The sequence below is a fragment of the Serinus canaria genome, chromosome 17 (genome assembly GCF_022539315.1).
Source record: "Serinus canaria isolate serCan28SL12 chromosome 17, serCan2020, whole genome shotgun sequence".
In the NCBI taxonomy this organism is placed as follows: domain Eukaryota; kingdom Metazoa; phylum Chordata; class Aves; order Passeriformes; family Fringillidae; genus Serinus; species Serinus canaria.
The window spans coordinates 8,822,940-8,847,402 of NC_066330.1; the positions used below are offsets into that span (position 1 = coordinate 8,822,940).

The 24,463-nt window shown below is 53.0% G+C and overlaps 1 protein-coding gene across 1 annotated transcript in view; it reads right to left on the bottom strand.

Moving 5' to 3' along the window:
• LOC108962489 (collagen alpha-1(I) chain-like) overlaps positions 1-21,727 on the bottom strand; it is an 83,726-nt gene extending 61,999 nt beyond the window's left edge. The window contains exon 1 of the mRNA XM_050981143.1: positions 21,640-21,727. Coding sequence (XP_050837100.1) covers positions 21,640-21,727 — 88 coding nt within the window. The remainder of the gene's footprint in view (positions 1-21,639) is intronic.
• Positions 21,728-24,463: the final 2,736 nt, after the last annotated feature.

The window sequence follows — 24,463 nt, forward strand, 5'->3', positions numbered from 1 at the left end:
TGGGATGGGACTGTGCCACCACCCTGAGCCCCCCTGGGATGGGACTGTGCCACCACCCTGAGCCCCCCTGGGATGGGACTGTGCCACCACCCTGAGCCCCCCTGGGATGGGACTGTGCCACCACCCTGACACACAGGGGGCAGGGCCTGTTCTCACTCTGGCAGTGGGTTGTTATGATTTACTGCATTGTTTATTTTATTTTTATTTTCTTCCCTATTAAAGAACTGTTATTCCTGCTCCCATATCTCTGCCTGAAAGCCTCTTAGTTTCCAAATTATAATTCAGAGGGGGGGGTTTACATTTTCCATTTCAGAGGAGGCTCCTCCTTCCTTAGCAGACACCTGGCTTTGCAAACCCAGACACCAGCACAGCCTGGGGCAGAGCAATGAATAAAAGAAAACAAGAAAGAGGCAGGGCAGCAGAGCAGGGCAGCAGCACCAGCCCCGGCCTTCTCCTCCTGCTCCCTTCAACACAGCTTCCAAGAATAAAAAATAAATTAAAAATGAGTGTTTCCCAGCCTAACAAGCTGCCATTTCACAGCCAAACAGAGCTCAGATTTTCACCCCAGGCAAAACATGTGCACATTAGTGATTCACTCCAGGCCGGCGGCTGCCAGCTTTCTGTACAAACGATCGAATTGTTGCGGTTTCAACCTCGACTCAACTCCCAAATGCTCCTCCAAGCTCCTCTGACAGAGCTCATCACCTCCCACCTCTCCCCCACCACTGGTATTTTTACACCCAAATTATCTCTGGGTGCCTGGGAGCTTTCAGATCCCCTGAGGAGCTGCTCCAAGCCCGGAGCTGCTGCTTCCCTGGTGTGGGAGGCACTCAGAGCCCCAGCCAAAAGATTTCCTCTTGTAAACTCCTTTCACCAGCTCAGGTTGTGCCCACAGTGCTGGAACCAGAGCTCAGGAGCCTCTGGGCAAATAAACAAACATCAACCAGGCTTTCATTCCTGTGCAGAGAAGCTGCCAAACCCCAAAAATGGTGCTGGAGGCACCACTTTGCCAAGCCCCAGCAGGGGCTGAACCCTCTGGAGCTCCCTGGGCTGGTCCTGGGCTGGGCAGGCTCCACAGATGGAAACCTGGGGGAGGATGAGCAGGGATGGGGCTGGAGAAGCTTCCAGCAACTTCCAGCACAGATGAGATCCCACGGAGGGCATGGGCCAACCTTTGTGCAAAAGCCCCTTGCTGGATATGGACTCCTCCATCCCTTTCTCCTCTCCAGGGTTCAAAATCCTCATGTGCCCCCTAAAAAACTTCCTATCCAAGGCCTGGCTCGTGCCCTTTCCTGTATTTTCTGCTTCAAAGGCTGCATCACAGCATTCCACCAGCAATATTGATTTCCCAGCCCAAACCAATCTTCCTTTCTCTCTGTTTCTTCACTAACCTAAAGAATTTCCCAGTGGTTTGTTTTTTTTTTTTTTTAATGCAGTAGAACCCAGAGGAAAATCTATTTTTCCCCCTCAAAACTGCAGGTTTTGAGGATTGTTTATCACAAGTGAAGCTGAGAAGAGCCCAGGTCGGACATGCTCCCCCATCCCACTGCGTCTGCAGGGAATTGGGTGGATTTGGGAGAGCCCCAGCCAGAGCTGACAAGTCTTGTTTGAACAGCAGAGATGTCTCTGCCTTGAAAAAAAAAAAAAAAAAAAAAAAAAATCTGCTCTTCATTCCTCCCTCTGCCTTTGAGCAGGGGAAAACATTTGTTAGTGATTCATCACTTCCCTGAGCAGCCCAGACTGAGGAAAGGATGGATTTGGGATGTGGGGGAGCTCTCAGGGTTAAAGGGAATTGCTGGAGAGAAAGCATGTGTCAAACAGAAAACTTTCCCTACATTAGAGTAAAAAAAAAGGAAAATGAGTCACTTTGAGTCAGCCCAGAAATGAAAGGTTTCACCTCTGTGGATGAGCTGCCTCTTTCTTGTTTTCTTTTATTCATTGCAAGTTCACTTGAATTAACTGAAGCTGCTAGAAAGTGAAAATTCAGTGTTATTTTTAACCCCTGGAGATGACAGGACATTTCCTCCCTCCCCCAGTAAACCACTTTTCAGGCTTTTTAATTTTTTTTTTCTTTTCACAAACCCCAGGAAACCCAACAGTTTTGACAGGCTGGAGTTTCACTCCCTGATTGGAAATTTTCCACCTGATCAGACCCAGTTTCACCAGCCCTGCTTCTGTTTCCACCAAGTCCAGTGAGCTCCAGACTCCTGAGCCCACCCTCCCTCAACTCCCTGTTCCTTTAGCTGGAAGCAGCCAGCCTGAGGAACCCCAAGCAGAGAATTCCTCTGTATTCTTCTATTTTCTATAATTCCTTTACATTATTCTATTTTCTCCAACTACTCTATATTCTTCTGTGTTCTCTAATTCCTCTATATTCTTCTATTTTCTCTAATTCCTTTACATTATTCTATTTTCTCTAATTCCTCTATATTCTTCTGTGTTCTTTAATTCCTCTATATTCGTCTGTTCCACATCTTCTGTTCCAGTGCCTCAGAATCCTCTGGATTCCCTCATGTCTGACACTGCAGCCAATATTTTGCTGTATCTCCATTCCACCTCATTTTCAATCCACCTCCAGAACAAAAAACTGTGGAGCAGTGAAGAGGACCCCTGGATCTCCCACCTTTATGGACACACACGGGTTGGAAAACACCAGGACATCACCTATAACCCACCCTGGAATGCTTACAAAGAAGAAGAAAACCTAAATCCATGAATTAGCCATCCTGACTGGAAAGTCAGGGTTTCCTAAACTAAAACAATATTTCACATTGTCTCCCCACAGTGCCAGGAATTATTTTTTGAGCTCTATCCTGTATCCAGTAGCACGGTGGGAGAAATCCTCCTCCTGCTGGAAGGTTTCAAGGTTTCTCTTTCCAAGACAATAAAACATTCCCAGCTGGTGGAAAGCAATCCTGGGCACCTGGCTTTGCCTCTCAGTGCCAGGAAGGGATAGAGCCATGCCATGGGGAGGTCAGGGGGGGTTTCCATGGATCCTGGGTGTCCCAAAGGCTCTGAGAGCTGCCCAGCCTTGGGTGCCACCCTGGGCATCCCTGGCAGCGCTGTCCAAAGGCTCCTGGAGCTCTGGCAGCCTCGGGGCCGTGCCCATTCCCTGGGGAGCCTGGGCAGTGCCAGCACCCTCTGGGGGAAGAACCTTGCCCTGAGCTCCAGCCTGAGCTGCCCTGGCCCAGCCCCAGCCATGCCCTGGCTCCTGTCCCTGTCCCAGAGCAGAGATGGGAGCTGCCCCTCGGGAGGAGCTGCAGCCCCGGGGAGCTCTGCCCTCACTCTGCTCCAGCTGAACAATCCCAGAGCCCTCAGCTGCTCCTCACAGCCCCTCCAGACCCTTCCCTTGTTCCTCTGAACCCTCTCTAATAACTCAATGTCATTTTTTATATTGTGCTGCTCAAAACTGCCCCAGCTGTTCCCTGGCTCCCATCCCTGCTCAGGAGGGAAAAGGTGCTGGATCAGGGCTGGGCAGGTTGGAACCATCAGCTCTGGCACAGCCTGGAGGAGCTGCAGGGGAGGTGACACCTCCAGGGCCCCCAGCATCCCTGTGGGACCAGCAAACAGGGAGAACTGGTTCAGGATCCACAGCTTGGAAAAGCACCCCCTATTCCCTCACCTTGGGCTCCACCACTTTTCCCACCAGGAACATGCCAGGGAAGCCCAGCTGTCCCCAGGAGAGGTGTGAGGTGCAGGCACAAACACAGAGCAGGTGACAGCAGTGAATTCCCAGCGAGCGTGGCCCCAAGGAAGGAGAGGGAGGAAGAACTGAGATCCCACTGGATATAAATCTCCAAAATCCCTCTGCACATCTCACCTGGGAGCTCTTGGATGTGGACAAGCCCCTGCTGCTGCCCAGCTCTGCTCCTCAGAGGGGAGAGCTTCTCTCCTTCTCCTTTTGGAGAAAAACATCCCTGAAATATCTCAAAAATGTCCCTAAAAAATGAACCACTCTCCAAAGCTCCCCAGAGCCTGCAGTGCTGCTCCTGCTCCACACCTGCATTTCCTGAGGGCACAGATCCTCACTTTCCTGTCCAACTGCAGCAATTCCTGCAGGATTTATCCAGCCAGCAGCGAGCAGGGCTCCTGCAAACCCACCGTGCTGCCTTTGTTTTGCAGTCATCAGATTAAATGTCCTGGAGATTGCTGCAGCAGCTCTCCTGCTGGGCTGGAGCAGTGTTCCAGCCTTCCCAGCACACTCCAGTGCTCTGGGAGCAGCAGGACCACGTGAAGGAATGGCTTTGCTGCTTTTTTCCAGGTTTGGAAGTGAAGCAAAGAGAAAAGTAACGTGAAGAGTGGAGTTGGCATGAACTGCTGTGCCATTCCCATCAATCCTGCAGTAAAAGGAAGACTCCAAGGGCTCAGCTCAGCCCTAAGTATTGAATTGTTTTAATTCACTGGAAAATCTGACAGAACAAGGGTAAATCACACACCTGCAAAGCCATGGGGCTGTTCCCTCCCTGCCACAGCCAGGACACTGCTGCAGGATGTGGGCAGGCTCAAACACCTCCATAAAACATTTGATTCCTGCATTTCAAGAGCCTCCCCAGCCCTCCTGAGTCCAACCATCCCCCCAGCTCTGCCAAGGCCACCACTGAGCCAGGTCCCCAAGTGCCACATCCAGGGATGGGCACTCCAAACCTCCCTGGGCACCCCCTGCCAATGAAAAAATTCCCCCCTGAGCCTGCCCTGGCCCAGCCTGAGCCATTCCCTCTCCTCCTGTCCCTGTTCCCTGGAGCACAGCCCGACCCCCCCCGGCTGTCCCCTCCTGGCAGGAGCTGTGCAGAGCCACAAGGGCCCCCTGAGCCTCCTCTGCTCCAGGCTGAGCCCCTTCCCAGCTCCCTCAGCCTCTCCTGGGGCTCCAGCTCCGTTCCCTTCCCTGGGAAGCAGCAATTCCCAGCAGTGGGGCACTCCTGGCTGCCTGCAGCCCCCCTGGAGCAGGAGAAGGGGTGAGGACAGTCCCACACCAGCCAGGCTCTGGCTGCTTTATCAGCCCATTTATCTCAGCTCCTTCCAGCCCTGTTCTGTTTCCAGTCAGCATCCCCCACCCGCTCAGGCCTGTGGGAATTCCAGTAAAAGCCTGAAGGAGTATAAAAATGAAACAAAAACACATTTAGGGAGATTAAATGGGAAAAGGCAACTAACTGTGTGCTGTGGAAAGGAGCAGGGTTCATGTTCTCACATCTGCTGGGTGCAGAGCTGGGGGGGCTGAGCCTGGGGAAAGGGCTCCCCACAGCCAGGTCTGGGAATTGTTCTTCTCAGGGAGATCTGTGTGTGCCCCCACAGCCAGTTTGGGAATTGTTCTTCTCAGGGAGATCTGTGTGTGCCCCCACAGCCAGTTTGGGAATTGTTCTTCTCAGGGAGATCTGTGTGTGCCCCCACAGCCAGTTTGGGAATTGTTCTTCTCAGGGAGATCTGTGTGTGCCCCCACAGCCAGTTTGGGAATTGTCCCCCAGCTCAGGATCCCTGTGTGTGCCCCCACAGCCAGTTTGGGAATTGTCCCCCAGCTCAGGATCCCTGTGTGTGCCCTCACAGCCAGTCTGGGAATTGTCCCCCAGCTCAGGATCCCTGTGTGTGCCCCCCATGTGCTGCCCTGCCCAGGGCTCCCCCAGGCCACCACAGCTCTGTCCCCACTCCTGAGGCACAGCCACAGCTGGAGGGAGCCCAGGGCCAGTGAGGGGTCCCAAGTGGGGAGCAAATGTTCACTGGGCTGTCAGCAGCTCCTTGGGAATCAGCTGGGCACAGGAAAGGCACAGGAGTGAGGGGAGCAGCCCCACGTGTCCCACTGGCACCAGACAGCAGGGGAGGAAGGATAAATAAACCAAAAATCACCAGCAGAGCAGGCAGAGCAGCCAGGGGGGTGATTGTGCCCCTCTCATGAAACCCAATCTGTTACAGGGGGTCCCCTCTGGGCTCCCCAGCTCAGGGAGGAGCTGGAGCTGCTGGATTGAATCCAGAGGAGCCCGGAGTTGCTCCAGGGCTGAGCCAGGCTGGGAGAGCTGGGGGTGCTCACCTGGAGAGGAGAAGCTCCAGGGAGAGCTCAGAGCCCCTGCCAGGGCCTGAAGGGGCTCCAGGAGAGCTGGAGAGGGACTGGGGACAAGGGATGGAAGGACAGGACACAGGGAATGGCTCCCACTGCCAGAGGGCAGGGCTGGATGGGAGATTGGGAATTAGGAATTGTTCCCTGTGAGGGTGGGCAGGCCCTGGCACAGGGTGCCTAGAGCAGCTGTGGCTGCCCCTGGATCCCTGGCAGTGCCCAAGGCCAGGCTGGACAGGGCTGGAGCAGCCTGGGACAGTGGGAGGTGTCCCTGCCATGGCAGGGGTGGGATGGGATGAGCTTTAAGTTCCCTTCCCACCCAAACCATTCCAGGATTCCATGAAAAAGCCTTCCTTGGGTCAACAATGATCCAATCCCCACCAAGCTGCAGCAGAGCCATGTTCACAACCTGCTGCTGCAAGGGGGAAAATAAACACAGATTAAAATTAAACAGAATTAAAACCAACAGCCCAGGAGCTGTTGGAATTAGCATCAGGAGCTCACCCCAGGGGGAATTCCCAGCCATGCCCTCTCCCTGTCCTGCTGCTCACACTCCTCCTGGGGAGGAGAAACCAGAGGTGCTGGGGAGGAGATTTAATTCAGGATTTTCTCCAGGATCCTCTGGACTGGAAACCCAAGGCCAGTTCAGGATAAGAACCAGGGAGCCCTCAGAGTGGGCCCAGAGCCTTGGAGCTGCTTTGGGAGCACTCCCCACTTGCTGATGCACACAAAGACTTAATGCTTCAGCTGCTGGACTCATTAGCAGCCCTGAACCTCTTGTTAATTAAACTTCCTGAGCCTCACAGCCTTGGAGAAAAGCATGAGAAACCTGACTGCTCATGGTTCAAGCACAAAAACTGGACACAAGAAGTTCAGAGACATTTTTTTATTATTTATTCTTTTAAAACTTTTTGTTTGTTTGTTTTTTTGATGGGGAAAGTTAGGGGGCTTTTGGGGTTTTGTTGGGGTGGGTTGTTTTGGGGTTTCTTTTTTCTTTTTCTTGTTGGGGTTTCTTATTTCATTTTTGTTGTTTTTTGTGGGTTTTTTGGTGGGGTTTTTTTAAATTTCTTTTTTGGGATCTTTTTTGTTTGTTTTCTGTTTTGTTTGTTTGGTCGTTTTATTGGTTTTGGTTTTTTTGTCATTATTCTTTTATTTGGTCGGTTGGTTTGGGGGATTTTTTAGGTTTAAAAAAAAAACCTAGGAGCTTATGATCCCAGGAGCTTATGATCCCATAAGGAGAAATGGAGGAGCTTATGATCCCATCTGGAAAATCATCCAGCCCCTCTCCATGTCAGGAGGATGCCAATGTCCATCCACCACACCCCAGCCCCGATGAAAGCTTCCATCTCCTCACTAATTCTGAAGCCAGGCTGTGACCAGTGCCTGTCCCACTCCTGCCCAGCCCCAGCCCCAGCCCCTGACCCCTCCCTGGCTGCAGCACCACCCAGGCCAGGTGGGGAATTCACACCTGCAGTGGCCCAGAGAGAAACTCATCACCCTCCTCCACAGAGACACCCCCAGAGGGGCTCTGGGCAAGGAACAGCCCCAGGGAGACCCTTCCCAGCTCACAGGAGCTGCTGAGGTCGGGATCCATCCTCCCCCTGCCCACTGTGCCACCCCAGCCATGCCAAACACTGTGGCATTCACATCATCTGAAAAATCCCTTCACCCAGGGTTTCTCCCCTGGGGAGCTGAGGGGCCTCAGAAAAAAGGAAAACAATTCTGATCTCATTTGCTTCTCCTGTGCTGTGCTGATGTGGAATGTGTTTGGAGATTGTTCACCCACAGGGGATTGTTCCATTGCATTCTGCTGGGAGTTGTTTGCACTCTTTGGCCAACCAGGGCCAGGCTGGGTCAGGGCTCTGGAGAGAGTCAGGAGTTTTCACTATTATCTTTTTAACCTTCTGTAAGTATCCTTTCTGTATTCTTTAGTATAGCATAGTATTCTTTAATAGAATATAGTATCATAAAGTAATAAATTGGCCTTCTGAGAACATGGAGTCAGATGCACCATTCCTGCCTTCCTCAGGGCACCCCTGCAAATACAATAAAACATCTCAGGGACCTCTTGGCTCTCTGGATGGAGGAATCCTCCCTGACACCGAGGGTCACCCAGGGAAAAAGAGGAAAAGGAGGAAAAGGTTGTTTTCCCCTTCGTGCATGGTCAGGAGAAGACCATGCCATGAGACATGGGGTGTCCTCCTGTTGGTCTGCAGCCCAGCCCGTGGAACATCCCAGCTGCTGCAGGCATTAGTGGGGGATTCACCAGAACCAGAAGGGCTTCCTCTTCAAAATATCCCCTAAAATGCAGTCCTGGAAGCCAGGAGTGCACAGCAGCCAAGAGAGGATCAGGTTGGAGCCATCCAGGATCACTCCTCACACTGTGACACTCAAACTTCCAGCACAGCCCCCAAACCCTTCTGCTGGAGGAACCTTCCCCTGAAGAACTGAGAGGAGCAGGGATGCTGGGGCCACCCCTGTCCTTGGGGGGGTCCCTTTGAGGGGTGTCCCCACAGGGCTGGAGAGGGAGCACATCCCAGAAGGGAGCCTGGGAGGGTCTGGGCAGCACGTGCCTGCCAGATGCTCCCGGCTCTGCAGGAGGGGAGGGAGGGAGGGGAGCTCCGGGTCAGGGTCACCAGCGATGCCTGCCCGGGCTCCTGGAGAAGGGGCCGTGCAGGGGGGAGGCAGCCGGGAGGAAATACCAGCCTGGGGGAGGAAAAGCCATCCCGGGTGGATTCCCGGTCACGTTTGCACATGTCTGGCTCAGGAGAGGCAGGAAGCTGCAAGGAATGGGGGTCCCTGGGCTGAAGGGAGGAGGCAGAGCAGCCCCACACGCTGGGACAGCCTGGGATGCTCCTTCCTGCATCCCTCTCATGCCTTGGGGAGTGGCTTTGGGCTCAGCCTCCTCCCTCGCTGCTCATTCCCTTCTTTGTCAGGGTGAGATGCTGCACTGGGAGCTGCAGCTCCCACAAACTGGACAAATCTGGAGCTGTCTCTGTGCCCTGGGAGCTGCTGGAGTGTGTCAGCCCTGCCTGCTTTGCCCATTCTGGTATCAGTTGGCTCCTTGCCCTCGCCAGGAGGAAGCTGCAGCCTCTGATGTAACCCCAGCCCCTTCTCCCCGGGGCTTGAGACCAAGTTAAACAAAACCAGACTCTGCAAATCTGGGGAACAAGAGCCCAGACACAAAGGAACAGTACTGCATTTGTTGGGAATGTCCTGAGGAAGGCAGGAATGATGAATCTGACTCCATGTGCTCAGAAGGCCAATTTATTAATTTATGATACTAGATTATATTAAAGAATACTGTACTATACTAAAGAGTACAGAAAGGATACTAACAGAATGCTAAAAGACAGTAATGAAAACTCCTGACTCTCTCCAGAGCCCTGACCCAGCTTGGCCCTGGTTGGCCAAAGAGTGAAAACAACTCCCAGCAGAATGCAATGGAACAATCCCCTGTGGGTGAACAATCTCCAAACACATTCCACAGGGGCACAGCACAGGAGAAGCAAATGAGATCAGAATTGTTTTCCTTTTCTCTGAGTCCTCTCAGCTTCCCAGGAGAGAAACCCTGGGTGAGGGGATTTTTCCAGAAAATGTGACTGTGACATGGGACTCCAAGGATCCCCCAGCCCAGCCTCTGTCCCTGCCCAGCCCCCCACCAACCCCACCCTGGGCATCCCTGGCAGTGCTGTCCAAAGGCTCCTGGAGCTCTGGGGGGCTTTTTTCACCCAAATTCCACATGCAGAGTGTGAACTCTCTGGTTTTCTTTGTCCCTCTTCTTTGCAGCTCACTTAAACTCCACACTCCTCAAAATGTCACCAGCAGGCCAAGGGGGACCATGATGGCACCATGTCCTGTCTCCTGCCATGTATCTCACCCCATCTTTCATCTGCCATCCTCAAAATTGAAACAACCAATTGAAAGATCCAAAACCACCCAAAAGCTCCAGGAATGCAGAAAAAAAAAAAAAAAGGAAAAGAAAAAGAAAAAAAGCACAGGAGTTGATTAAAAATCTGCTCACACAAAAGTCACTGCCAGAAACTGAGATCTGACTTCAAAACTCCTCTGCATCTCTAACGACCTTTTAATAGCTCTCATTACAGAACATCTCCCTCAGCCCTGCCAGAAAAGAGCCCAGCATTTGCACAGGCAAAGCCCAGCTGTTTCATTGATCCATTCCAGGACTTCAAACAAGTATTAATAACTCAGCTCTGCCAAATGAAAGGTTCCACTCCCGGGTGCTGTGCCTGCCTTGGATGGCAGCTCATTTAACCTGCCTCTTTCATCAAGCATTTCCCACTCCCTGCGGGAGCTGCTGTGGAAAATGTGGCTTTGAAATGAAGGCTCAGCAGCAGGGAAGCAGAGAAAGTAATAAATAACATGTATCTCTTGCACTGTGAGCAGAAATTACCCGTCTGGTGTACTCCTAATCTTCAGTATAAACACATTTCCTTGTTTAGAGAGGAAATCACAGAATGATGGAATGGTTTGGGTGGGAAGGGAACTTAAAGCTCATCCCATCCCAACCCTGCCCTGGCAGGGACACCTCCCACTGTCCCAGGCTGCTCCCAGCCCTGTCCAGCCTGGCCTTGGGCACTGCCAGGGATCCAGGGGCAGCCCCAGCTGCTCTGGGCACCCTGTGCCAGGGCCTGCCCACCCTGCCAGGGAACAATTCCTCATTCCCAATATCCCATCCAGCCCTGCCCTCTGGCAGTGGGAGCCATTCCCTGTGTCCTGTCCCTCCATCCCTTGTCCCCAGTCCCTCTCCAGCTCTCCTGGAGCCCTTTCAGGCCCTGGCAGGGGCTCTGAGCTCTCCCTGGAGCCTTCTCCTCTCCAGGTGAGCCCCCCCAGATCTCTCACACCCAAACCCCTCAGCTGTGGGTCCCACAGGGTGCTGTGCACATGGAGAACATCCCAATAAATGCCCCTCATCCCACAGTCTCTGATCTCCACACCTGGAATTTCTTCTACTCCCTCCTTGGATTTGGGGACCCTTCAGGGACAGATCCCGTCCCTGCCCCTGCTGGGAGCTGTTCCAAGGAATCCACTGGATTGGATTCCACTGGATTCCAGTTCCTGCTGGAATGGGAGGGCACCAACCTGGCCATGCCAGGGAGGGAGCACTGGCAGGATCCCGACACATCTGGCAGGTTCAGAAAGGGAAAAGAGAGGAGCTCCTGGAAGCAAATCCCTGCCTGGCTGCATTGCCCAGCTCAGAGCCCCTGCAGGAGCAGGGGAGGCGTCTGTCCCAGCCCTGCCCTGCTGGACAGACAGCAGCCACGGCCAGGGGAGCAGCACAGGCACCCAGGGTGAGGGACCAGGGAGCTGCAGCCCTGTGCCAGCCCTGCCCAGGCTGGGGGTGCTCCTCTCCCAGGAATCCCACCCTGCTCTTGGTCACTGCACATCCCTGGAGAGGAGGGAACAGAACTCAGCACTGCTCAGTCCTTGGTCAGCCCCAGCCAGAGAGTCCCAGAATCCCAGGGAGGAATCCTTAGGATTATTTACCTTAAATAACACAATCCTACCCATACATCAACCAAAACCCAATATCTAAATAATCCTAACCAATACCATTCAATTAAATGTTAGTTAATTTATTTAATTTAATATTAGTTTAACATTTTAAATTTAATATTAGTTTAACATTTAATTAAACATTAGTTAAATACCTTTTATTTAACTTCTTCAAATTAAAAAAACCCATTCTCAACCTATTTAAATAATTTTTAATTAATTAATTAATTAAATGTAATTAATTTGATTTTAATTAATTTTTTAGCCTATTTGATAAATTTACCAATACCGCAAAATATCTCTCCAAATAGTTCACAATTTATTATCAATCCCACTAAAAAATAAAATATCTAAACCAAATTTCTCCCTAAAACACCCTATAAACCTTAAAAATTAAAAATCTTTAACTCATTAGAAATAAATTTTTACATAAAATTTAATTTTCCTAAAGGAAAAAAACCAAACCCAAAATTACAAGTATCACTGCAAATCACATTCTGTACAAAAATACAACATCTTAATACAATTTTACCTCCATCTTACACACAGCACCCAAGGAACCTTGAGGATCACCCAGTTCCAACTGTGCCACCTCTGCAGGGACATCGGGCATCTCACACCCACACCCCTCCCCATGCCAAAAACTGAAACTATCAGGGATGCTGGGGAGCTTCTCCCATCCAAGCCCTCCAGAGGAGCCGCTGTGGAGGATCCCAGGCCCTTCCCTGCACTGCCCCACACTCCCTCTGCTCTCACCAGGTTCTCCAGCTGGGAGCATCAACTGCATCCTGCCCCAGCTCCCCAGCAGCAGGAAAGCCTCTTAGGAGAGATGTGGGACTCCAGGTGCCTCTTCAAAATGCTGTTTCTTGTATACAAAATGCTGTTTATTGTATATTACAGCTCTTCAAAATGCTGTTTATTGTACAGATTTTACAGCAGTTTTGGGTCATGGGTGACAGAGCCACACCTAAAGCTGCCAGCTACAGCTGTAGGCAAGCCTGAAGCCCCTTTAGCTCTGGTTACAATGTTTTTTTGGTTTTGTTTTTTTTTTTTTGTTTTTGTTTTGGGTTTTTTTTTTTTGTTTTTTTGTTTTTTTTGGTTTTTTTTCTGAGCATCTTAATACACACCAACCAATCTATACCATCACTATTACCTACAGCCCATCTCCACTACTCTCATTACCATATTGCAGTCATTGCTGTCCAACCACATGAGTTAGGATGGTACAGTTTAAGCTTAAAGTTGTTTTTCTCTTTTCTTGCAGTGGAAAATTCTTAAACCTTTTTCTACTTGCCACATCAGCATGTTTGTTTGTATCTTCTCCTTTTCCTAAGACCTATTTCTGCTTGGTAAAAACATTTTGTTTGTGGTCAACATATTCTTTAGTCATAAAACCTCCTTCAAAGGAGGTTTAACCTTGGAGGGTTAACCTTTGCTTACTTAACCTTTGCTTAACCTACTGTGTCCCTCCATCCCACTGTGTCCCTCTGTCCCAGCACATCCTTCTGTCCTGCCATGTCCCTCCATCCTTCTGTATCCTTCTGTCTTGCTATGTCTCTCTGTCCTGCCATGTCCCTCCATCCCTCCATGTCCTTCTGTCCTGTTGTCTGTCTTGTCATCCCCTCCATGTCCCTCTGTTCTGCCATGTCCCTCCATCCCTCCATGTCCCTCTGTCCTGCCATGTCCCTTTGTCCTATTGCGCCCCTCCAACCCAGTGTCCCTCTGTCCCAGCACATCCTTCTGTCCTGCCATGTCCTGCCATCCCTCCATGTCCCTCTGTCCTGTTGTGTCTGTCTTGCTGTGTCCCCTCCATCCCTCCATGTCCTTGCGTCCCTCCATGTCCCTCTGTCCTGCCATGTCTTTCTGTCCTACCATGTTCCTCTGTCCTGCTGTGTGTCTCTCTCCCTCCATGTCCTTCCATTCTGCCGTGTCCCTCCATCACTCGATGTCCCTCCGTCCCTCCATGTCCCTCTGTCCTGTCGTGTCCCTCTGTCCCTCCGTGTCCCTCCATCCCTCCATGTCCCTCTGTCCCTCCGTGTCCCTCTGTCCCTCCGTATCCCCCCATCCTTCCATGTCCCTCTGTCCCTCCGTGTCCCCCTGTCCCTCCATGTCCCTCCATCCCTCCATGTCCCTCTGTCTCTGTCCCTCTGTCCCTCCATCCCTCCATGTCCCCTGTCTGCCGTGTCCCTCATCCCTGTCCTCGTCCCCGTCCCCATCCCTCCATGTCCCTCTGTCCTACCGTATCCCCCCATCCCTCCATGTCCCTCTGTCCTGCCGTGTCCCTCCATCCGTCCCCCCCGCCCAGCAGGCACGTGCCGTGTCCCCGTTGTCCCCAGCAGCCCCGGGATCAGCGCGCTGTGCCCCGAGCTGCCCTCTCACCCCGCGGCAGTGACACTGCCGGCAGCGCCGCCAATTAGCGCTGCACTAATTGCCCTCCCTGGGGCACAGGAACGCCCTGTCAGGGTTGAGGTGCGCTAAACAGAAGCTGGGTTTTGTCGTTTTGTTGCTCTCTCGAGTTCCTGCAGTGGCAAAGGCGCGGGAGGAGGGCGCTTAAGTCCTGGGGAGGTTTTTTTTCCTTAATTGATGACCCCAAGAGAGCAAAGCTTTCCAGCCGAGCGTGAATGAAGCCTGAGCACAATCAGGAGCAGCGGGACACGGAATCCCTCTGCCCCAGCCAGGAAGCGTTTCCCTGTGCCAGTGTCCCCAAGTGTCCCCAGGTGCCCCCGAGCCGTGCATCCCACAGTGCCAGGGATGCTCACAGAGCCTCTCTGTGCAAGGAAGGGGACACGTGGGAATCCACAAAATCCGAGGGGTTTGGGAAAGCTGCAGAAGGCAGGCCTCAGAGACAGCAGGACTGTGACTGGAGCTAAGCAGTAGCTGTGAGATTGGTCAGCAGAAAAATTATGTAAAATGTAAAAGCAAGGACAAATAGAACAATGGGCTGTGTATTAATGCTTGTCTAGAATAACTCCCTGAGCTGCAGAAAAGTTTATCTAGTGAGATGTTAGGAAGTTCCAAGTTAATAATGGAGCTCTGTGCATTGTGTTTAAGGCTCACAAGCAGGTGTTGCATTTGAAATAAGCCAGCAATGTTTAATCAAAGGTACCTGTGCTTAGAGTGGTTGGATGGAACCACTGTCAATATAGAATATATACTGTACAGGTATAAATACTGTCAGTGTGCTTCTGCTTTGTGAGATTGGTCAAAAAACTTATAAAGTGAATTGTAACATTGAGTTCTTGGTCTGCTGCCTGGGGTGTGAGCTGATGGCATCTTCCCATTGCCATAACCAGGTAATGAGACTGATGCTGGAAAATAAAACAGCTCAAGGCACGTTCCCAGCAATCCTGTCCTGTTTGTGATTTGTACAGAGACCCTGGCCAGCGACAGGGACACAGCCAGCCTTGGCAGCTGTGTCACATTCACATTCTCTGATAAAGTCCCTTCACCCAGGGTTTTTCTCCTGGGAAGCTGAGGAGCCTCAGAGAAAAGGAAAACAATTCTGATCTCATTTGCTTCTCCTGTGCTGTGCTGATGTGGAATGTGTTTGGAGATTGTTCACCCACAGGGGATTGTTCCATTGCATTCTGCTGGGAGTTGTTTGCACTCTTTGGCCAACCAGGGCCAAGCTGGGTCAGGGCTCTGGAGAGAGTCAGGAGTTTTCATTATTATATTTTCAGCCTTCTGTCAGTATCCTTTCCGTATTCTTTAGCATAGTATAGTATTCTTTAATGTAATATAGTATCATAAAGTAATAAATGAGCCTTGTGAGCACAAGGAGTCAGATGCATCATTCCTGCCTTCATCAGGGCACCCCACAAATACAATAGCTTTGGCTATGTGTCTAAAAACAGGGAGCAAAGCACCAAGAACCCCACTAAGCCTGTAGGGGTGGTGGGTTTGGTGAGCAGCCTCTTTTTAGGGGAAGGAAATGGGGTTTCTGTGCTCAGATCTGTGCCCCAATGCTCTGCCAGCAGAGCCCCTGGAAAGAGCTGCAGTACCAGCATAGCCCCTGGCTCATTCCAGAGCTTCCCACGGAGGAGGGAGCCTTGTGGGTGCCTTCCAACTCAGCAGATTCTGTGAATCTGTGGCTGATTCTGTGACTGAATCTGTGACTCTGTGACTGATTCTGTGATTTGTTACTGATTCTGTAACTCTCTGATTGATTCTGTGATTCCATGATTGATTCTGTGACTGATTTGGTGATTCTGTGGTTCTGTGATTGGTTCTGTGACTCCAGGATTGATTCTGTGACTCTGTAGTTGATATTGTGATTGATTCTGTGGTTCTGTGACTGATTCTGTGATTCCATGATTGATTCTATGACTCTGGGATTGATTCTGTGATTCTGTTACTCCATGACTCTGTGGTTGATTCTGTGATTCTCTGATTGATTCTGTGTTGATTTTGTGGTTCCATGATTGATTCTGTGATTCCATGATTGATTCTGTGACTCCATGACTCTGTGGTTGATTCTGTGATTGACTGTCTGACTCTGATAGATTTTGTGATTGATTCTGTGATCCTCCCTCACTCTCAGCAGAGCTGAGCCCTGACCCTGCACCCAGAGGACCCATCCCAGCACCCAAGATGCATTAATATCCCCCAGCTTTCCCTCCCAGCCAAGCCCCAGACACCCAAATCCCCTGAGGAGCAGCAGACCCCACAACCTGCAGTGTCCAGGGAACGGCCCCTCCTCGCAGCTGAGCTGCAAAACCAATCCCAGCTCCTGCCAGGGCACCACAGCCAGAATTCCTGGCCCACACAGGCAGTGCCAGCCCCAGGCTGGCTGTGAGAGCCATGGCATGTGTAAATAAACACAGAAATACATACATAGCACACCCTGAACCTACACGAAGAGCTCCAGCTGCCTCAGCCAGGGAGGCACCGACGTTACGTCACCCCACGGCCAGGACCTCAACCAGGAGCAGATGGCTGCTCCTCCTGCAAGGAATTAGGAGCTTTTTGGGAGCCTGCCCAGAGGAGGGAGGTGTGGGCAGCCACTCCGAGCTTCTTCTCACACCAAACTCTGTGCTGCCCCCAGAATGTTCCACCTAAGCCTGGCTCAGTTTGGGTTTGACACCGGGAGCTGGAGGGTTTGGACAAGGTTCAGGTGAGACCCTCAGCCCAGACTGTCCATCTTCCCATGGGAATGAGGTTTGTATGCTCCAGCTCAGCTCCTGGGGAGCTGATCTGATCCCAAGGCTGCAGGATGATCCATTCCACTGCTCTGGAAGCTCTTCCCCTAAGGAACAGCCCTTGAAACCCTTCCCCAGCACCCCAGGGCTCATATGGGATGATTTCCAACTAGTAAGGTGCAGAAAATAGAGGGGAAAGCAGCTCTGGCATCTTTCTGTGCTCTGTGGAGGCACAGGGGACACGGGCTGGGAGTGCCAGAGCCCGCTCAGAGCTGGGCCTGGATCTGAAGGGAAAGAGGCTTTAGGAAAGGAGGCTTGTGGAGAAGTTTTTAACTTGGTCTGATCTGGAGGGATCTCGTGGGGATGCAGCCAGACACCAGCTCTGCACTCCAGCTTCCAGGGACACCAAAATACTCTGAAGACAGGGATCCTGGGAACAGCTGGGAAGCTTGGGCTGGAAGTTTTCAAATAATCCAGCACGAGACAGACTTAAAACAGAGAGAGACTTTTCAATCCAAGCTCCAGGGAGAGCTCAGAGCCCCTTGCTGGGCCTAAAGGGGCTCCAGGAGAGCTGGAGAGGGACTGGGGACAAGGGATGGAGGGACAGGACACAGGGAATGGCTCCCACTGCCAGAGGGCAGGGCTGGATGGGAGATTGGGAATTAGGAATTGTTCCCTGGGAGGGTGGGCAGGCCCTGGCACAGGGTGCCCAGAGCAGCTGTGGCTGCCCCTGGATCCCTGGCAGTGCCCAAGGCCAGGCTGGACAGGGCTGGGAGCAGCCTGGGACAGTGGGAGGTGTCCCTGCCATGGCAGGGGTGGGATGGGATGAGCTTTCAGGGCCTTTCCAACCCAATCCAAACAGCTCCAGAGTTAAACAGAGCAAAAAGCACCATCCCAGCAGCTGGGTCTGGCAGCCCAGGAGGGATGTGCACCCACCCCTCAGTGTCCCTGCACCCCAAACCCCATCCCTCAGGGCTTTGCCACAAGGGTTGTGTCTCCTGTCACCTTGGGAAGGAGGCAGTGACAGCTGGGACAGCAGGACAATGTCCCCCATGTGCCACATCCCGAATGCAGGGCAGGCCCTGGGGCAGCACCTTCTCCAGAGAGGGAGAATCATCCTGGGGGGGGGTTGGTGTCATGAGTGCGTTGGACAGCTGGCCACCAATGTCACTGCCACCTGGAACAACAACTGCTCACTTCCCAAAAGACTTGGAAAAACCCACAGTCATCTCCCAAGCTCTTCCCACACTATCAGGTCCTGATTTTATTCTCAACAAAGATGAATAAATTCTATCATAGCATCTTTGTGGTTTGCAACAAGGATTGGAGACTTAACTTCAGGATAACTAGTAGAGCAGTTGCTTTTCTTGTTCCCTGGGTCCAGGGAAGGTGGGGCCATTTCCAGGCTGGAACTCCCACAGCAGCCAAGCCAGAGGCACCTGGGTGTGCCAGGGTCAGTGCAAGGGGGGTACAACCACACAGCCCCAAGGGATCATGAGAAGGCATTTGAGGGAAAGCAGGAACTCACCTCCTCCCTATTCCCAGATAAAAGGATTTTAGGGAAAAGGCTCTTTCATCCAGCAGAAAATGCTGGAAAATGATGCTCAGCAAACCCAGAGTTCACATAAGGAAATCCTTCAAATGGATCTGAAGCACAAACCCAGGCAGGTTTTTTCCTCCTCCCTCTGGAACACAAAGAAGAAGCCACAAAGGAGCTCATGGATAAAAGCTGTGTTGTAAAAATATCCTGGTGGGCTCAGTCTGGGCTTCCCAGGGCTCCAGAGAGCCCCCAGGGTTTGGTTTTTCATGCCCTGCCCTCCCAGGGCAGAGCCTCAGGGCAAGGCTCCCAGCTGCTCTCTGTGCTGGGGGCACAGGCAGTGACCCCTGTGCTTATTCCACTTTAAATGCACAATTTAGGGTCTTGTCAAGGAGAAAAAAATTGGTAATTCCATATAATTGCCTAATTAAGGATGTCATGACACTCCATAGAATGGAGGGTCAAATGGAAATGACACAAAGAGTACAAATCTGGGATTTCTGGAGTTTTAAGAAGCTGGACTTGGAACTACTTGAGATTATCAGCATCAGGCCCAGACACAAACATCACTTAATAAAAATAAATATATTTATATTAAAAATATATAAAACACATGCAACTGTACATAGAAGCACTGATACAACACAATTTGTGTATAATTTTCCATCTTTTCATCAGGTTCAATGTTTCATTTACCAAGTCAATGTTTACATTCCCAAGAGACCCCAGATTCGAGGACCTTGCACAATGCTGGATCTGACATTTTGGAATCTCAGGCCTCCAGCAGGATAATTTCCTGAAAACCTACTTTTCCCAAAACCTCAAGCAAGAAATGCCATCTGCAGGAGCCAAGCCCTGCATTTTTGGATGCATCTCTTAATTAAGCAGATTTTAATTGGATGACTCCAGCTTTAATTAATGGGAAATTGTTTGTGTGCTTTCCTTTCTGGATCTCATTCCCAGATGGGATTTTCTGGGCTGATTTGGGGCAGTTTTGTGTTTTGCAGAGTGGGGTTGCAATTATCATTTACTGCATTTCTTGAGGGAAATGTGGCTCCCAGGAGCTTGGGGGCTGCTGGGCTCCCACTGAACCAAGGAGCTCCTCCCTTTCTCCTCCTCCCAAACCAGAGCAGCCAGGAATGGTGGGGAGAGCTCAGCAAAGCCCTGGAGAGCCCAGGCAGTGAGGACAGGGGGAGCAGCTGGGGCTCATCCCAGCCCACAGCTTCCCAAATGCAAAAATCTCCCTGCCAGTATCAGCCCCATCCTGACCCTCAGCACTGCAGGGCAATCCTTGGGAATTTCAATAAAAAGAACCAGAGGGGGCCCCGGAGCTGCTCCAGGGCTGGAGCCAGGCTGGGAGAGCTGGGGGTGCTCACCTGGAGAGGAGAAGCTCCAGGGAGAGCTCAGAGCCCCTGCCAGTGCCTAAAGAGACTCCATGAGAGCTGGAGAGGGACTGGGGACAAGGGATGGAGGGACAGGACACAGGGAATGGCTTCAGTCTGACAGACAGTGGGGTTAGGTGGGGTTTAGGGAAGGAATTGTTCCCTGGCAGGGTGGGCAGGCCCTGGCACAGGGTGCCCAGAGCAGCTGGGGCTGCCCCTGGATCCCTGGCAGTGCCCAAGGCCAGGCTGGACAGGGCTGGGAGCAGCCTGGGACAGTGGGAGGTGTCCCTGCCAGGGTAGGGGTGGCACTGGGTGGGCTTTAAGGTCCTTTCCAACCAAACCATTCCAGGTTTCTATGAAAACACACACAAAAAAAAGAGATGCAATTTCAGTAACTTCTCTCTTAAAATCGTTCTCTGTGCCATTCCCAGTGCCTGGTGCTCCAGCTGACACTTGGTTTAGAGTTCATGGGATGGATTTGATCCACTGCTGAAGGACATGGGTGAGCTGTGGTCACAGGGGAGAGGACACCAGGAACACCAACAGCTTCCTGCCCAACCCAGAGAACCAGGAGCAACAAATCACCCTGTCCTGACTGAGCTGGAGGGAGGAAAGAACACAGGGATCCTTCTTTCCTAAGAAATTCTCCCAATTTCCTTCCTAAGGTGTCACAGCTGCCATGTGCTGTGCCTTCTTCTCTGACACTGCTGGAGCCAAGGGGACACAGAACCTCTCAAGGTCTCACCAGACCTGAACACCAAGTCCCAGCTCCAGCCATGAGCTGCTCTCCTCTGGCACTCTCTCCACACTTCAGTGATTCCCCACCTGCCTCAGGATCAGCACCCAGGGCACCCAGCCAGGCACAGCAGAGCCATGGGTCACTGCTTCAGCTCCCACAGCCAAGCCCAGCTCCAGGGGAAGCAAATCCAGCCCAGCCCAGCCCAGCAGCCCCTCACTCCCATCCTGCTCCTTGAGGGAGTTTGCTGGAGCTGTGCCACCACTCAGGCCTTGCCTGGAGCAGAACTTCTCCATCAGCAGGGACAGGCTGGGAACAGGAGCCTCAAGCCCAAAGAAGTGCCTTGGTTTAGGCCAAGCCCAGGAAAACCCCACATTTGGAGGATTGCACCATGCACCAGTCTACAATAAAACCTGAAAACCTTCCTGAGTTCAGGACCTTCCCCAGCCCGGGCAGCAGTGACCAAAGGGCAAAGCCTCACAGCTGGATGATGCTCAGCCAAAGGTGAGAGTGGCAGGCCCTGGCACAGGGTGCCCAAAGCAGCTGGGGCTGCCCCTGGATCCCTGGCAGTGCCCAAGGAGCAGCCTGGGACAGTGGGAGGTGTCCCTGCCCACGCAAGGACCAGAGTGAGCTTTAAGGTCCCTTCCAACCCAAACCAGTTTAGGATTCCATGATTCCATGATGTGAGACATCCAAGAAGCCACACACAAATCCCAGCAATCCCCCTGCTCTGTCCCGCGGGGAGAGGGATCCCTCCAGACACCCTGTGACACAGGGATCCCACAAAAGCTCCGTCCCTGCCCGCCCCCAGCAGCTCACGGGGGACGCCCCTCTCCGTGGGCAGAGCCTTTTTGCCCCATAACATTTTTGGCCGGGACGCCGGGGTACCTGGGGAGTCCCCTTCACCCGCACCGCCCGGAGCCGCCGCCGCATCCCCGCAGACCCGCGGGGGTCCCGGCCGAGCCCCTCTCCCTTTCCCCGCAGACCCGCGGGGGTCCCGGCCGAGCCCCTCTCCCTTTCCCCGCAGAGCCGCGGGGGTCCCGGCCGAGCCCCTCTCCCTTTCCCCGCAGACCCGCGGGGGTCCCGGCCGAGCCCCTCTCCCTTTCCCCGCAGACCCGCGGGGGTCCCGGCCGAGCCCCTCTCCCTTTCCCCGCTCGCCACTCGGCGGTACCGCGCTCCCAGCGCATCCCCTTGGGGACCGGCCGCATCCCTGCCCGTGATGTCCCGGCCGCTCGCCAGCCCCGCTGAGCCCCCAGGGACCCCCCGGAACCCCCGGCCGCCGGTCCTACCTGAGTCCAGCCCGGAGCCCGGCTCGGGGGCCGCCGGGCACAGGGACAGGGCGCAGAGCAGCGCCAGCCCCAGCGCCCCGCCGCGCATCGTGCCCGCCGCATCCCGGCCCCGCCGCATCCCGGCCCGGCTCCGCCGCCGGGACAGGCACGGCCCCGGCCCCCCCCCCCCCCCCCGCCCCCGGCCCCCGCCCTGCCCCGCACCGCCCGGGCCGGGGGAGCCCCGGGGTTCACGTCCCACATCACCCCCTCCCCAAAATCAGCCGCGCCGGGGATGAAGAGTTTGGTGGTGGGGGGCCGCCTTTCCCCCCGGGCTCCGCGGGTGACACACGGACAGACAGACAGACCCCAGACACGCACACGCGGGTTCTGCAGGGGCTGTGACACCCCCTCCTGTGCGGGTTTGCCCTCCGCAGGTAAAGGAGCCATCCCACATCCTCCCATCCCCCAAAAGTCACTGCAAGTGTTCCTCGGGGTGTTTCACCCCCCAGCCGTGCCCGGCTCCCCCGGGGGTACCGGCCCTGCTCCTGCAGGGGGGAGGACAGAGCAGCTCCTGCCCTGGCATTTTGGGGTGAGTGAGGCTCCCCAGCTCTCCAGCGAGAGCTGCACTGGGCAGAGCCCCTCTTTCCTCTGGGTCTGGGCCAGTCCAGCCCCTCACTGAGACCATGGGGGGGTAAATCTGAGCCAGGCCAGGTCCTCCCCAGCCACGCCACCCTCCCAGTGGGAGCTCACCCCAAAAGGGAGTACCCCCAGTCCCACTGCAGACCCCCAGAGCAGACCCCACCTGCTCAGCTCTCCAGTGTCCCACTGTGTGTGGGACACTGGCCTGGGTGCTCACAGGTCCCCTGGGGGGTTTTGGCTCAGGCCCATGGGGGAGGCAGGCTCATTCCCAGTCCATAATAATATTTTCCCTGCAGCAATCATGCAGAGACACAAAATACTTGGGAACCTTCAGCAAGAGACAGGCAGCCAAACTCCAGCTGGACATCCCTGCTGGGGAGCAGGAGATGCTCAGGAGTGACACCCAGCTGGTGAATGCCACAGCATGGCATTGGGAAAGAGATTCTGGAATCCCCACCTGAAATCCTGACTGCTGCTTGAGACACGAGCCAAGCTCGGTGCAAAACGTGCTGTGCCACCTCTCTCTGTCCCTTCCCAGGGGCTTCCCCTGCCACACTGGCTCGGCTTGCTGAGGAAATGAAGGCCAGAGACACTCCAGGAGCCTTTGCTTTGCCATGGAGAGGACTTTATTTCTCAAGAACATGTGACACAGGTTTGCCTTTCCTTCCAGAATCTCACTGGTTGATTCCCTTGGGTGTGACCGTCTGTCCCAGCAGCACGTGTCCCATCCCTTGGCACCCCACCCCTGCTGGGGGACCCGTGGGACTCTGCCCTCTGCTCCTTGCACATCCCACCAGGTCTGGTTTTGGTGAATCACCTGCAGAACCAGGTTTTTTTTAGGTGAATCCCCTGCAGAACCAGGTCTCATTTTGATGGATCACCTGCAGAACCAGGTCTGGTTTAGGTGAATCACCTGCAGAACCAGATCTTTCCAACAGTCTCCAACCCACGAGGAGGAAAATCCCCTTGTCAGATTCCCAGGATTCCTGTGCCCCAGTCCTGGCTCTCAGCTCAGCATCCTCTTTTGAAGCACACTCTCATCTGCTGTATCCAGTGACACAACCACATCCACGCCCTCCTCAGCCCTTGGAGAGAAAATTCGGGTTTCCACCCCTGTGGGTGTGCCAGCCTTTTGTGCAGAAGTAGCTGGACAAGGACCATGCCTCCTCCTGCTCCTCCTCCTCCTCCTCCATGTGTGCTGGGCAGAAAAAAAGGCTTCCAGAACCCGAGAAATAACAAAAGCAGACACAGACAAAGCCAGGGCTGGGATATTCTGTTTCAGAGCAATGACAGAGAGTGGAGGTGAGGCTAAAAGGAATAAACTCCAGTTATTGATATTGTTTGCTTTGAATCAACAGCTCTGCTCCACCAGCTTGTTCCTGCCTCCCTCCTTGGGTGGAGGGGCTCCATTCTGGATTTCCACCCCTTCTCTCAGGGCTGGTTTGCTCTGTTCTCCTGCTGACTCACCCACCCTAAACTTCACCCCCAAATATCTGCACACCCTTCTCAGAGCCCCCAGTGCATCAGTTGCTGGCATCCCTCAGTCCCCAAACCTTCCAGCATTTCTCTTACTGCTCTCCCCTTTAAATTTCCCACAAGTGAATCTCTCCCTCCTAGGGAGATGCCAAATTCCCAGTGACCCCCCCTCACTGGGATCCTACTGAAAACCTGTGAATGTAAAAAAAAAATCCTGCACACCCCAGTGACTCCAAGCATGAAGGAAGAAGCAGAATAACCTTAACCTTGTCCTCACTTGCTGGGAGACCCTGGGCAATTTAGTCCCTTTCAAGGGTCTCAAGTGACTTTTTTTTTTAAATCTCTTAAAAATGCAAAATTTGCCTCTTCTGCAAAATATTTTGGAATGTGCTGAGTGACAGCATTGAGTGGAGGTTTGTTATCACGATCAGGCACTTTCTGAAAACGGTGTTTTCACAGCCTGGAAAATATCAGGAGATCTGCTTAGGCTTGATAAAGAGGGATGAATACACTGGGATGAGTAATCTGTCACCTTGGAGGGGATGTAGGAGTCTGTGGGTGCTGTCTGAAATGTGGCTGGAATGAGGAATCAGCAGATGATCCCAGCTTTTCATGCTCCAGGGAATAAAAAAAGCCAAATTCCCTGAGCTCTTTGAACTCAGGTGTGCTCAGGTGTGCCTGAATTTTCTGCATCCAAAGACGAATATTCCAGGGAATGACTCTCAAGCCT